This window comes from Rhizoctonia solani, chromosome 15, assembly GCF_016906535.1.
Source record: "Rhizoctonia solani chromosome 15, complete sequence".
In the NCBI taxonomy this organism is placed as follows: domain Eukaryota; kingdom Fungi; phylum Basidiomycota; class Agaricomycetes; order Cantharellales; family Ceratobasidiaceae; genus Rhizoctonia; species Rhizoctonia solani.
The window spans coordinates 251,108-263,651 of NC_057384.1; the positions used below are offsets into that span (position 1 = coordinate 251,108).

The 12,544-nt window shown below is 48.0% G+C and overlaps 3 protein-coding genes across 3 annotated transcripts; 2 read left to right on the top strand and 1 right to left on the bottom strand.

Moving 5' to 3' along the window:
- Nucleotides 1-1,352: 1,352 nt before the first annotated feature.
- On the top strand, nt 1,353-6,054 carry RhiXN_11908 (WD40 repeat-like protein; the record flags this gene model as incomplete). Its single annotated transcript, XM_043331723.1, has 8 exons — nt 1,353-1,429; nt 1,513-1,696; nt 1,757-1,887; nt 1,938-2,076; nt 2,127-2,174; nt 2,226-2,246; nt 2,295-3,833; nt 3,886-6,054. The coding sequence occupies 8 exons, from the start codon at nt 1,353-1,355 to the stop codon at nt 6,052-6,054; spliced, it is 4,308 nt and encodes a 1,435-aa protein (XP_043186484.1).
- Nucleotides 6,055-7,347: 1,293 nt separating this feature from the next.
- RhiXN_11909 (Transposase family tnp2) lies at nt 7,348-9,671 on the bottom strand (the record flags this gene model as incomplete). The annotated part of the gene is made up of 4 exons (XM_043331724.1): nt 7,348-7,722; nt 7,775-8,022; nt 8,090-8,418; nt 8,494-9,671. 4 exons carry the CDS (start codon nt 9,669-9,671, stop codon nt 7,348-7,350), a joined length of 2,130 nt encoding a protein of 709 aa, XP_043186485.1.
- Nucleotides 9,672-11,048: 1,377 nt separating this feature from the next.
- On the top strand, nt 11,049-12,459 carry RhiXN_11910 (Retrotransposon gag protein; the record flags this gene model as incomplete). Its single annotated transcript, XM_043331725.1, has 3 exons — nt 11,049-11,368; nt 11,441-11,473; nt 11,535-12,459. 3 exons carry the CDS (start codon nt 11,049-11,051, stop codon nt 12,457-12,459), a joined length of 1,278 nt encoding a protein of 425 aa, XP_043186486.1.
- Nucleotides 12,460-12,544: the final 85 nt, after the last annotated feature.

The window sequence follows — 12,544 nt, forward strand, 5'->3', positions numbered from 1 at the left end:
GACTTTCCCACTCTGAGTCTTCGGTAGATATAGCTAGCCGAATATAACAACATATAGAAAAAAATCTAGTGGACTGAGGGAGGGTTAATGACGAAAGCTTTTCCTGGATCCGGTACATTTAATACATGTAATCTAGAATCTCCTTCATATCAGGATCGGAATATAAGGTGTCGTGAGCTACGCACTGTATATACGTATACGGATAGGCACCATGACACCAATAAGTGAGTTCGATACTTCACGTTCAAGAGTGGCAGCGCCGCCAACAAACAACGGCAGCTGACCCGTATTTCCTGATCTCCATGGTTGGATGAAGTATGAGAGTCCCAAAATATACCGACTGCCCTCTTGTACATCAGGCCCATACAAGATTCCTGGCAGTACGAGCCTCCCTGCATGTTTCAACCCACGGAGTGTGGCTATCTAACTGCGTGTTATGAGGTACTAGTAGCCCATCCCTATTGATTACAACCCTCATACAGATCTATGTTATGTATAAAAGATACCTCCAATGGACTAGATGTGTAGCAGAGCGGATACAAAGCGTTGACCAGAAATGACACAGACAGTTGGTGACAAGAGAATTATAAAGGAGCTCAAGGTAGATTCATAGGGGCTTCGCCATGATAAGGCTATTCTTTGTATTAGGGTTCTGATGTTGCACCAGTAGCCACTGTATAAGGTTAAAATAGTGAAAATAAAAATGTGTGTCTAAGTAGAAATTGAGCTGAAATCAAGGTCAATATATGCTAATTTTAAATTTCAATTCTCCCTTAGTCTGATTCATACTGAGGAAGGCATACTGACATTGTAGTTTTCCGATCGAATTATACTGAGAAAAAATATCTTTTACTTACATACTGATTTTCAAGATCTTATCACGCCACAGTGGCAAGCGAGTCAAGGCTCTTCGAAGGTTTCAAGAAATCTGTATCACAGATTAGGAGTAAACAGCAGTTGAGCATTTGATATACGTGAGTGGCACTGAAAGCCTTCAGTGCGACGAACTGTTGGGTTTGGGAGCGGCATGTGCAAGAGGCGGACGTTAAAGTTCAGATCATCGAATACTTTTTCGTAACACTTGGCGCTCTATATCGTAGACTAGCATTTGCGTATATGCTTATCACTAGCTCTCGTATATTGCTTGGATAGCAGCAGCATTGTGACATCAAAAATATCAGCAAATTCAATAGTTCCGTTCAATTAGGGACTATTCTGTGAGTGTATGCGACTCCTGTCGGCTATCAGACAAATTCCCTAACACGTTGCACCCACCGAGGGCCTGGGTGAGATCGGATGTATTTCACGCTCAGCGTTTGTCTCTTCAGCTGCCACTTCGCGACCACACAACGATGCCATTCATAATCAAGATTCGTAAGATATTCTCGTACACTAAAAAGAAATGGAAAGAATACCGCAACACCGGATCGTGAGTTGAAAGCTTCCACGCTTCCACGCTAGGCCCATGCTAAATTCGCCGTCTCCGGCTGGCTTTCCATGATTTACTTGCAGTGCATCTGCTCCATCGAGACCCACCGAAAGCTGCAACACATTAGGGGTCACCAGTACCAATACACGTGACAAAAGGCCGGCCGGCTGGAATACCATCAGATCGCTGATAACAGTTATTGAGCCGGGTGCTAAGGCGATCGGCTTGCCAATTCACGGACTGAGAGCCTTCGTAGACAGACTCGAGGTAATTAGCATATCGGTTCGGCATACACCGGCTGAAAACAAATCATAATATCTCATATAGAGTGCATTCGAAGAACGTGAGGAGTATGCCGAGTTAGCGGCGCAACTAAATGCAATATTGGATGATCTGGCCAAGCACGTGAATCAACCGATAGGCACTGAAATGACTGCTAGCGTTAAGCGAATCTACGCGTGTGTTGATCCAGCTCTTGTTGCAAGGATGCAGCTGATTGATTCTACAGAGACCTGGAAGATGAGATCAAAAAGGTCACTGAGCGTCAAGCGATGGCGATGAGAAGACGACTGATCGGTGCAATGGAAGAGGCAAATGAGATAATGGAGTGCTACCGCCGAATCGATGGCTATCTGCAACGCTTGACAGTAGGTATACATGATATAGACACCCCCCATACCTAATAAACTCTCGGCAGCTGAACGCAAACATCAGCATCCTCAAAGCGGTTAACGAACAAACAGCAGTAAGTGTCGCAGCTTCATGCTATCGTATGTACTGACCAATCTATCCTAAGTACGTCCAAAAACAAGCCATGGTAGGTGTCAGGGCTTAGGTTCAGCTCTTGGGCTCACCCGTACATCAGGAAGCACGATTGAAGAACATGTCGCCCGCCACGGCCGCAGTCTTCGACTCTGCAGAGTCTCACAACGTCAGACGAAGATCGTGTGCACCAGGTACCCGGACCGCACAAATAAAGCTACTGCTCGATTGGGCCCATGATCCCGAAGTCGGAAGGACATGCTGGCTAAACGGCATGGCAGGTACCGGCAAAACGACCATCGCATACAGCGTCTGCGAAGCACTCAAGGAAGAATATCAGCTTGCAGCCAGCTTCTTCTGCTCACGAACAATCCCACAGTGCCGACAGGTCAAACACATTATACCATCCATCGCCTATCAGCTGGCTCGGTTTTCCCTTCCGTTTTGGCTGGCACTGGATAAGGCCCTCGAGGCGGACCCTGATACACATACGCTAGCACTTGAGACCCAGTACAAGAAGCTGATTGTGGAACCATTATTGGCATCACAAGATAGCCTGCCTAGAAGCTTTATTGTTGTGATCGACGCTTTGGACGAGTGTGAGAACGAGGGTATCGTAGGCCAGATCCTAGACTTGCTGCTATCAACCAAATACACCCTGCCTGTGAGGTATCTTATGTCCAGCCGGCCGGAAAAAGAGATCACGCGACGCACGGGGAATTGCGGCAATACAAGTGATAACCCACGTCTGGTGCTACACGAACTAGACGACGACTCGGTAAAGACCGATATTCAAGCATATATACACCACGAGCTACGCGATGTTCCCCTGACAGATGACCAAATGCAAACTATAGCCCGACGCTGCGGAGCACTGTTCATCTATGCTTCTACCATCTGCCGCTACATCAGACAGGCACACGAAGTGGACGCCTTGGGGGAAGCCTTGAACCTGATTACGAACTCGACTGCAATCCCAATGAAACAAGATAATAAGAATGTGATCGATGACCTCTATACCACCATACTGCTTACTGCCTTTCACAGATCCGAGATCGACGAGATGCGCGAAACCAAAATGCGAGATATACTCGAAACAGTGATATGCGCCATGGAACCCATGACGCTCCATACGATTGGCCAGGTCGTAGGTCTGAAGAACGCAGAGCAAGTGGATCGGCTGCTCAAGCCCTTGCGATCGGTGCTGAATGTCGGAAAAGAGAACAAGCTGGTCACACCCCTTCATGCATCATTTCCGGACTTCATGCTGTCCAAGGACCGGTCAAAGGATCTGTGCTGCGAACGCGGGAAGCGACATGCCCAAATGGCAAAGGTCTGCCTTGAGCTGATCAGCAAGGCCGAGCCGCAGTTCAACATATGTCGCTTGCCATCTTCGCACCTTCTAGATAGCGAGGTAGATGACCTGGATACTCGAATTACCAACTCGATCTCGCAAGGTCTGTCATACGCTTGTCGACACTGGCCCACCCACCTTGGGTTTGCGGAGCACCAAGACGAGTTCGTTGGATCGGTGCGCCACTTCTTCTCATCAAGACTACTGCTCTGGATGGAGATCATAAACCTGACGAAACACATACGCTATGGGACGACAATGATTCAAAACGTGGAGAAGTGGTGCAGCGTGAGTCTGTATGCACCTTTGCATTCTTCGTGCTGATACACATACAATCCAGGAACACAAAGTCCCTGAGGATATGACGAAACTAGTACACGACGCATCACAGTTCGTATCGGTGTATGCGAACCATCCTGTATCTCGGAGTACCCCCCACATCTACGTATCTATGCTTCCCTTCTGGCCGCCCTCTAGGCCCGTTTCTGTGGCGTACATGCCAAGAACAACCGGTATAATCGAACCGGAAGGGACAGCGATGGCACGAAGGCGACTGGCACTTATTGCCACATGGAAGGTCTCGTCCCGGCGGATCAGGTCCATCGGTCTTTCAGGCGATGGAACACGGCTAGCGGTACATAACGAGGGTAGCATCGAGGTGTATGATACGTCCACTGGCGAGACCATATCCAGCCTCACGAACGAATGCACAAGGGGTGTCCACTCAGTTGCCATATCTCCTGATGGCACCCAAGTCGCTTTTGCCAAATATCGTGCTGCCTATATATGGAATGTTGGTAATCGAGGCACGACTGCCAACCTGTTCCCCAACCTTACGCCATCCATCAAGTGCATTGCATTCTCCTCGGACGGATGTCGTGTTGCCTGTGGCACACGTAATGGCGAAGTACACATCCACGCCTTGCATGACGATACTACCAGTCGTGGTCCACTCAAAGGGCATACTGAAGAGGTCACGTCGATTGCATTCTCTCGAGACAGCTTGCGCCTTGCATCTGCATCAGGAGACGGTACTGTGCGAGTGCGAGAGGTACGAACCGGCCAAACGGTGGGCGAACCATTCAAGGAGCATACTAGATCCGTCTACTCGGTGTGCTATTCACCCGATGGCTCACGCCTTGCCTCGGCTTCTTGGGATCACTCCATTCAAGTGCGGGGTGTAAGCTCAGGAACTATGGCTCCGAAACTACTCACAATCCACACCCCTCATCCACGATCGATTGCCTTCTCACCCAGCGGCGCTTTCATTGCGTCTGGATCAGCCGACAAAGCCATCCGAGTATACGATGCGCGCACCGGTCAGATCGTGCTTGGTCCGCTAGATGGTCACACTGAACGGGTTACCTCGCTCATATTTTCGCCAGACAGCGCTCGACTTTATTCATGCTCAAGGGATGGGACTGTGCGCATATGGAACGTCCAGGATCTTGGCACACATCATACTTTATCAAAGGCACCAGCGCTTTCTTCGGGTGTCTACCGCATCCGATACTCGAACAGCGGGAAGCAACTTGTCTCTGATTCGTCAGATGGGACGCTGCATGTGTGGGATGTGAAGACAGGCGAGCTGGTCATGGAACCACTGCGTGGTCATCAAAAGGCCGTATTGTCTGTCGACTACTCACATAGCGATACGTATATTGCCTCTGCTTCGTCGGATGGGACATTAAGAATATGGGATGCCTTGTCTGGTAGCGATATACATGGACCAATCGAGCATAGTAATAGGGTGAACTGTGTGCGGTTTTCGCCTGATGACTCGTGCATTGCTTCGGGGTCCCTTGACGGCACAGTGAAAATATGGGATGTCACCAGCGGTCAACAGATCGTCGAGCTGTTCAGAGCACACGAATTCCATGTGGCCACCTCGGTGGAGTTATCCCCGGACGGGCAGCAAGTCGCTTTTGGATACGGCTCTATCTCAGATCTGGGAGACTCAGAGGACCCATTGTACGGAGCTATACGAGTGGTGGATCGATCCACAGGGGACACAGTGGCTGGTCCGATCAATGTGCAGGACTTTATCACCTCGATTGAGTTCTCCCCGAATGGTATGCGCCTCGTCTCAGGATCATATGACAAATCAGTGCGAATATGGGATGTGCAGACAGGAGAGCAACTTGTTGCTTGTGGCGAGGTCGAGGATGACACACGTCGCGATGACAAAGATAGTAACAATGACCGCGGCCATAGGAAAGAAGTCAACTCTGTGGCATTCTCACCTAACGGTCGTTATGTCGCATCTGGCTCAGATGACATGACCGTTTGTATCTGGGATGCGGAGAACGGTAACCTCGTACTCGGTCCTCTCAAGGCACACACGAGTCGTGTATACTTTGTCCAGTTCTCACCCGACAGCTCACACATTGCATCATGCTCGGATGATCGGACTGTCCGTTTCTGGAGCTTGGCCAGCTGTGCGACTAGTGTGCAGAATGGAGTGTTGACGGCATCAGGCGCGTCTGATTTTCATTCCTACTTCACCTGACTTTGGCTAAATCACCATGTCTAGTTAATGATCAACACCTCTCTTCGAACCTCGATCGCCAGATTGGGACCGACTCATGGTCAGTTGACGAAGAAGGATGGGTGATGCTACGTGGTCATCGAGTGGTCTGGGTCCCATCTGACCTGCGTCCCTGCCTCATGTGTCCTCCCGAAGACTTTATGATTGCTGATCGGGGATGCTTGATTCTGAACCTAGATGGACTGAACGTGGGTGACAAGTGGCAAGACTGCTATCAACCATGACACAATGCATTTATCTAGTCCACAGCACCATAGTCAATATATACATTTTTCTTCTCCATTGCCATGATAACTGGCAAGGTAGAGCGCTATGAGCTTTTGTATTGGCATACAAGGTAAGCAACTAAAGAATACAGGCTGAACCACCAATAGACATGGATAGGAATGGTCCTGCAGGAAGCATGCACAAATTATTTTATAGTTCGATCTATTAAAGTCGATGGAGGACAAATGCTCCGGCATCGGCGATCAGGAAATGATGAGGCCTATATGAAATGCCAACTGATGGAGATGATTATAAACTGATTGTCGATGGCCATGTCACCCTGTCTCGTCCTACCACAACAGTCCCGGTCCAAATCATCTACTATTGTTCTGTCTGCGACGCCCCCAAACCTATTCCCTGGATATGATCAACTCGCTCATAGCACTCAACCATACCCTTGTAGATTCCTGTAACGAACGCATCACGACATGCAGCTCGCATATATTGATTAATATACGAAGGAGGGCGTGATGGTAGAACTGTGAGGCAGTCCTGGTGATAGTGTTCCCTGAAAAGTGCGATGCAAGGTGGGAGTCCGCAAACTTGCAATACAGCATTAAGGTGCCTTTGTATTTGGATGAAAGACACCATGAAAATAGATCCGCGCCCAGTACGTGAGTAAGCCGCTTTCCAGTGGGAAACCCGGAGTTTAAAGCGGCTCAGCCACTTTCAGAAGCGGGTAATCTGGAGAGCGACACGGGTTCCCCACTTTGCTTGATACCCAAGTTTTGAGTGAACCGGCGCTTAGCCCAAATGTGCTGGGCACAAGAAGGATTGGTTATCTCAACGTGTGACTTTCTCAAACACTCGCCCTCACATCGGATTTCTTATGTATACCCTATGTGTAAGAAACTTGTTGCTAGCTCTGCTTTTTTATTAGAACGTGTTATACATAAATTATGATAAATCAAGTTTACACTACCAAAATATTAGCGATAGATTATTGGACTAACCAAGACGACGCCATGATTTGACTTACCAGATTCTTCAAAGCTCTTCACCCGGTTGATTGTTATCATTCGTGAAGAGAGTTCTTACCGCTCCATTGCTTCGGTCAATAATTCCCCAAGTGTCGTCTCGTTTTGCTCGCCCGACGACAGCCTCAACCGAGTTTAAGTGAACGACTATTGAATGCCCGGCCATCTTTTGATATTCAACCAGTGTACTGGTTGCATCGTCGTGCGTGAACGTTTCACAGGGAAGAATGTGGGCTAGGAGGTATTCGAGGTCGACATTTGGATAGTGCTCATTGGGCTTAAGCTTTAGATAAATGATGTCAAGAAGCTGCCCATAATTTACTTGGCGAACTGGTCGGTCTGCCCGATTTCTAAAGCTAGCGTTGGCATCTGGATACATAATAAACTCATTTAAAGAATTCAATGGTTTTGCATTTAAAAAACCGAGAATTACTCACTCGAACAAACGTGTTGTCTCGATCCCATGGATTGGAGTCACTCTTTGCAACTCGAAAACGGTCGCCTCCGCCGGCAATCCTTACTCGGCCGTATTGTGTGACAGATTCAATGTCTATCATTGCTTGAAATGTGGATCGAGTTGGTGTAGGAGTCAGATACAAACAAAAGTATTGAAGAAGTTGGTTGAAAAGTTGGTTATTGAGCGGATACTTGCGATGTATTGGTGTACCTAAAATAGAGGCTGGGACTGGAAAGATTGCATTGTTATGAGTCACTTGGAATGCGTGGCTTGTTAGCTCAAAATTGGAACTTACATTTAGGGTATACCTCTTCCCACTTGGACATTTCTTCTTGATCTCCATACGTTGATCCCCTGGAGTCATGCGGTTGAATAGTCCTAACATTGTACATAGCAGATATATTCTGTAATTGAGCTCGCCTTTGGACATAGTTGTTGATACAAGGATATGGGTTGAGCCGATTCTTGATAGCAGGAAGTAGGCTGCCACAAAAGCGTTCCATTACAAAAGCCCACGATGTCCAGACAGGCCCAGTTTGGCGAATATAATACGGAACATGCAGAAGTGCATGAATGGTAAGCGGGCAAGCGCTGAGGCGAGTCTCCTTGTACTGATAATAATACCTAACAAATTGGATGCGTGGAACAATGAAATTGGTAGGTCAATCGCCGCCTCTCGTAGAACTACAAACTACTCACGCCTCGTAATCTGCAACCCAGTTCTGAATCTTCTCCTCTAGGTAGTCAATCTGAGCTTGTTTGATTGAGTATCTTAGGCAAAGTTCAATGATTTCGCATAAATCTAAGACATGTTGATAATACTTGGAAGGGAGTCGGCCTTTGAGAAGGATTGGAGCTAAGTAGAGCATCCAGAAGCTGTATCCCTTGGCCTTGTAGAGTGAAATATCTTGATCTATATTGTGAATTGTTCCAACAAACTGAGCTGGAATAAACTTAAGAGCGGCGGCAGTCTCAGCACCAATAGTACCCCATATATGGGTGAGCGAATAGTTGCCGCTGCCTTCATCAAGATCTTTAAAGGTTCCCGTCCAATGTCGAATTAAATTTGGGACAATGTTTTTGAACATCAAGTGCATAAAGTCATAGGGGAATGAAGCCGCCACATTGATTGTCTGTAGGGTGGAGAAAACACACCGAGAGTTTACGCCGTAGACTCGAGCTAGTTTTTCGCGGGCAGTCTTTGTAGAGCTGGCTTCTATCTCTGCTAAATGACTTTCGAATAGCTCAGGCGTTTGCATAGGGAGGTCCTCTATGTCCCAATAGTCCTCTCCGCCTGGCTGAGTAATTGGGACATAATAAACATGTGAATTTGGGCCTTGAACTCCATGGATTTGACAAGTACGGCAGGGGACAAATGCATTATGGCCTTTGACACCAAGTAGTTTAGACAGTGCTGGGATGTCACCAAATGCAAGAACCAGAAAGGCACGGAGCTTAAACCATTGTTGCAAAGGCACGGCAGAGCAATCCTTAGTTGGTACTCCAATCTTGAGCTCCAAAAGTTCCTCAAGTAAAGGTATTAAGAATGAGTTGAGATCCTTGAATTGCTTTGGTCCAGGGATAACTCCAACGCAAATCACATTCTCAAGATGAGTGCGGATAGACGGAGCAAGATTATAATTTACCAGTATCAATGGCCATGCAGTAGAGTTCCCCTTGCGGCAACGTTTGAACAGAGAAAACCCATCTAGTGCAAATCCAAGTGCAAGATCCTGAAAGTTGTCAAAAAGACGGTAAGGACTGTCTGGACTAGGCTGGATGTTCCAAAGTGATTGGTAATGTGCGCCGCCAAAAAAGTTGCCAAGTTTCTGAGTATATGCATGACACAGTGAGCAATAACAAAGCTTTTCAATCATACTGAGGTTCTGAAAAAGAGCCTGGAGCTGCAGGATGAGCGGGATGTACCAAAATACCTTCCAGGGCCTGGCCCGGTGGTTGAAATGCTTCTCCTTGCAGAATGGGCAAGAGTCAAGGTGCTGAAATTTCCCTAGGAATGCACAACAAGAGTTAATGCAACAATCATAGAGACAAGCTGAAATTCCAGATAGTTTCTTGGCATGGCGCCAGGCTAGATATTTGCTAGGTAGATTTAGCTCCTCTGAAAATTCATGCCAAAACTTGCAGTAGGTTTGCTGAGAAAAATGAGACCAAAGCTGTCATAACCTCCTTACTTATACCATTGGAATCGCACGATTTTTCTATTATTTTTAGTATTTTTTACGGACTCAATATCTTTTGTTTTTCGATCACGTGATCTCGGCGCTTATTATGCCGAGATGCCGCGCCGAGATGCCGTGCCAAGGGCGCTTAGGAGAAATCCACGCTTCTGCGTAGCCCGCAGCAGGCTTCTCATTTGTCTTCTATACTTCTTTCTCTCACACGCACAGACCATGTAAATAGTGTGCCTTGTCTATATAAACAGCAGGAAAATTGCTTGGAGACACCAAGTCAATTTTACCTTGTCTCTTACTCATTAGAGAAGGTAGCCAGCCAGCTAAGTAGCCGGCCCTAAGTAGTTCTCAGACGCTCACCACCCCCCTTACCTATCACACCTCCCAGGCCTCAGGCCCTATTGCCGTCAGTAGTTAGAAGTAGCACACCCTACGCGTTGGTAGTATAGCCTTAGATAGTAGACTTACATAAGCCAGTGTAGTAGTATGGCCCTAAGCGCCCGCCTTCATTAGTGTGTACCCACCTTACAGTGGTGTACAACATTGTAAAATTGACTTCTTGTAGGCTTGTTTGACAAGGAGAGGATCCCCTGTACTAGCACAAGGGAAATCACGTGATCAGGGCCACTTTGCAGGGTAGAATAATCAAAAACCCCCCACCCTCACGTAGTACCAAATTGCTATAAGGCAGAAGGACTCTAATCCCCCGCATACCACGTGTTTTGCTGGAACACAGTAGTTAGCAACCTTAGTCAGCTGAAACACCCGCTTGTAGAAAACCCGCTCATATCACGATTGCCAGATCTGTTGATTTGTTGTAGGGACTATCCAACGCTAGGTGCTTGACGCAAAGGTTTAGCGCCCACACACTACACAAAAACCGCCCATAAGTCCTGATATAGGCACCACTTCCCCCGCGCCGTCTCCAATATTCCCTCCACACGCTCTGGCGCCCCACACCCTTACTCCCGTCCCTCTAGTTGCTCCTCTAGACGCTCCATTCCAACCCACTCCCTACCGCCCTCTTGCAGCGCATCTCCCCCTTTGCAAGACTTGCCAAGGATGGAACCGGAGCCGTCCCTTGCCGCTCTTCTCAAGGCTATCACAGCCCTCACAGCCACAGTTGGGTCCTTGCAGGACCAAATCAAATCCCAAGGAGAGCAAATCACACAGCTCACCGCCATATGCAAGGAAACCAACAACCTTGTTGGTGACAAGGACCAGGGTGGAGCCCAAACCAAGCCTGGCCCATTGACTGGGCCTGTCACCCCTCCTACCCACTCAGGAGGGGAAACCCACACTCCAGGCATGGTTAGGCCTGGGCTCAAAGCCCCCTTCCGCCCCTCAACACTGTACAAGGTTATAATGCTGAAAATCAGTGCGTGTGTTTAAGTGAGAATTGAGCTGAAATCAAGATCAATACATACTGATTTTAGGTATCAATTCTTTCATAGTCTGATTCATGCTGAGGGAGGCATACGAACATTGTAATTTTCAGACCATATCCTACTGAAAAAAGGAATCTTTTACTGATGTACTGATTTTCAGGATCTTATCACACCACAGTGCAAGAGGAACAGGGTTTGACTCTGAGGAAGAAGAAGAGCCAAGGCAACCCAAAAAAGAGCCTCAGGGAATGCCTAGGCGGTCACTCAGCTCCCTTACCCCCTTTGACGCAGGAAGCGGCGTGAAAAGGCCCAAAATGGATCTCCCTGACCCTTATAAAGGAGACACCAGGGGACGCAAGGCCACACAATGGCTGGACCACATGCTGCTTTGGGTAGCCCTACACAGGGATCAATTTGACAAAGAGGAGCAGATGGTTGTGTGGATACTTTACCACATGACAGACAAAGCAGCCAATTGGGCGCTCCCCCTCATAGGGGCCATTATCAAGGGCAAGGGGAACCCTCCCACTACTATCCCGGCCTTAACGGCCAAATTCAAAGAGGCGTTTGCCGACCCCAATGCTAAACGGGCAGCCGCCAGAAAGATTGCTGCGCTGACTCAGACAACCACCACGTCTGAGTACGTTACCAAATTCCGCAACCTCATGGCGGAACTTGACTGGAACACTGAGGCGTACATTGCCCAGTTTACGCGTGGCCTTCACTGGAAGGTAAAGGAACTCTTGTCCACTAAAGACAATATTCCCAACAATGACCTTGAGGCCATATTTGCCGCCTTGGTCAAAATTGACAACACTCGTTGGGAAAATGAGGAGAACCGCCCAAAGAAGGCACCCGCCAAGTCCCTGGCCACCGTGGCCACTTCCACTACCACCACTAGGGTCCGCCTATCCAAGGACCCCAACTACGTCACCCCAGAAGAAAGGGACCGCTGCCGTGCATTGGGGCTATGTGTCAAGTGCGGACAGAAGGGACACGGGATCAAGCAGTGCCCCAATGGCTGGAAAGCCACAATCAAGGAGGCCGCCAAGATAGGAGAAGTTGTGGAATCAGAAAAAGAGTAAGGCCAAGAGCTGCCGTCAAGCCCTTGGTCTCAAAAAAAGAAATGCATGTATCTATCTCAGAGTTTGTAAATATTGCAATGGATTC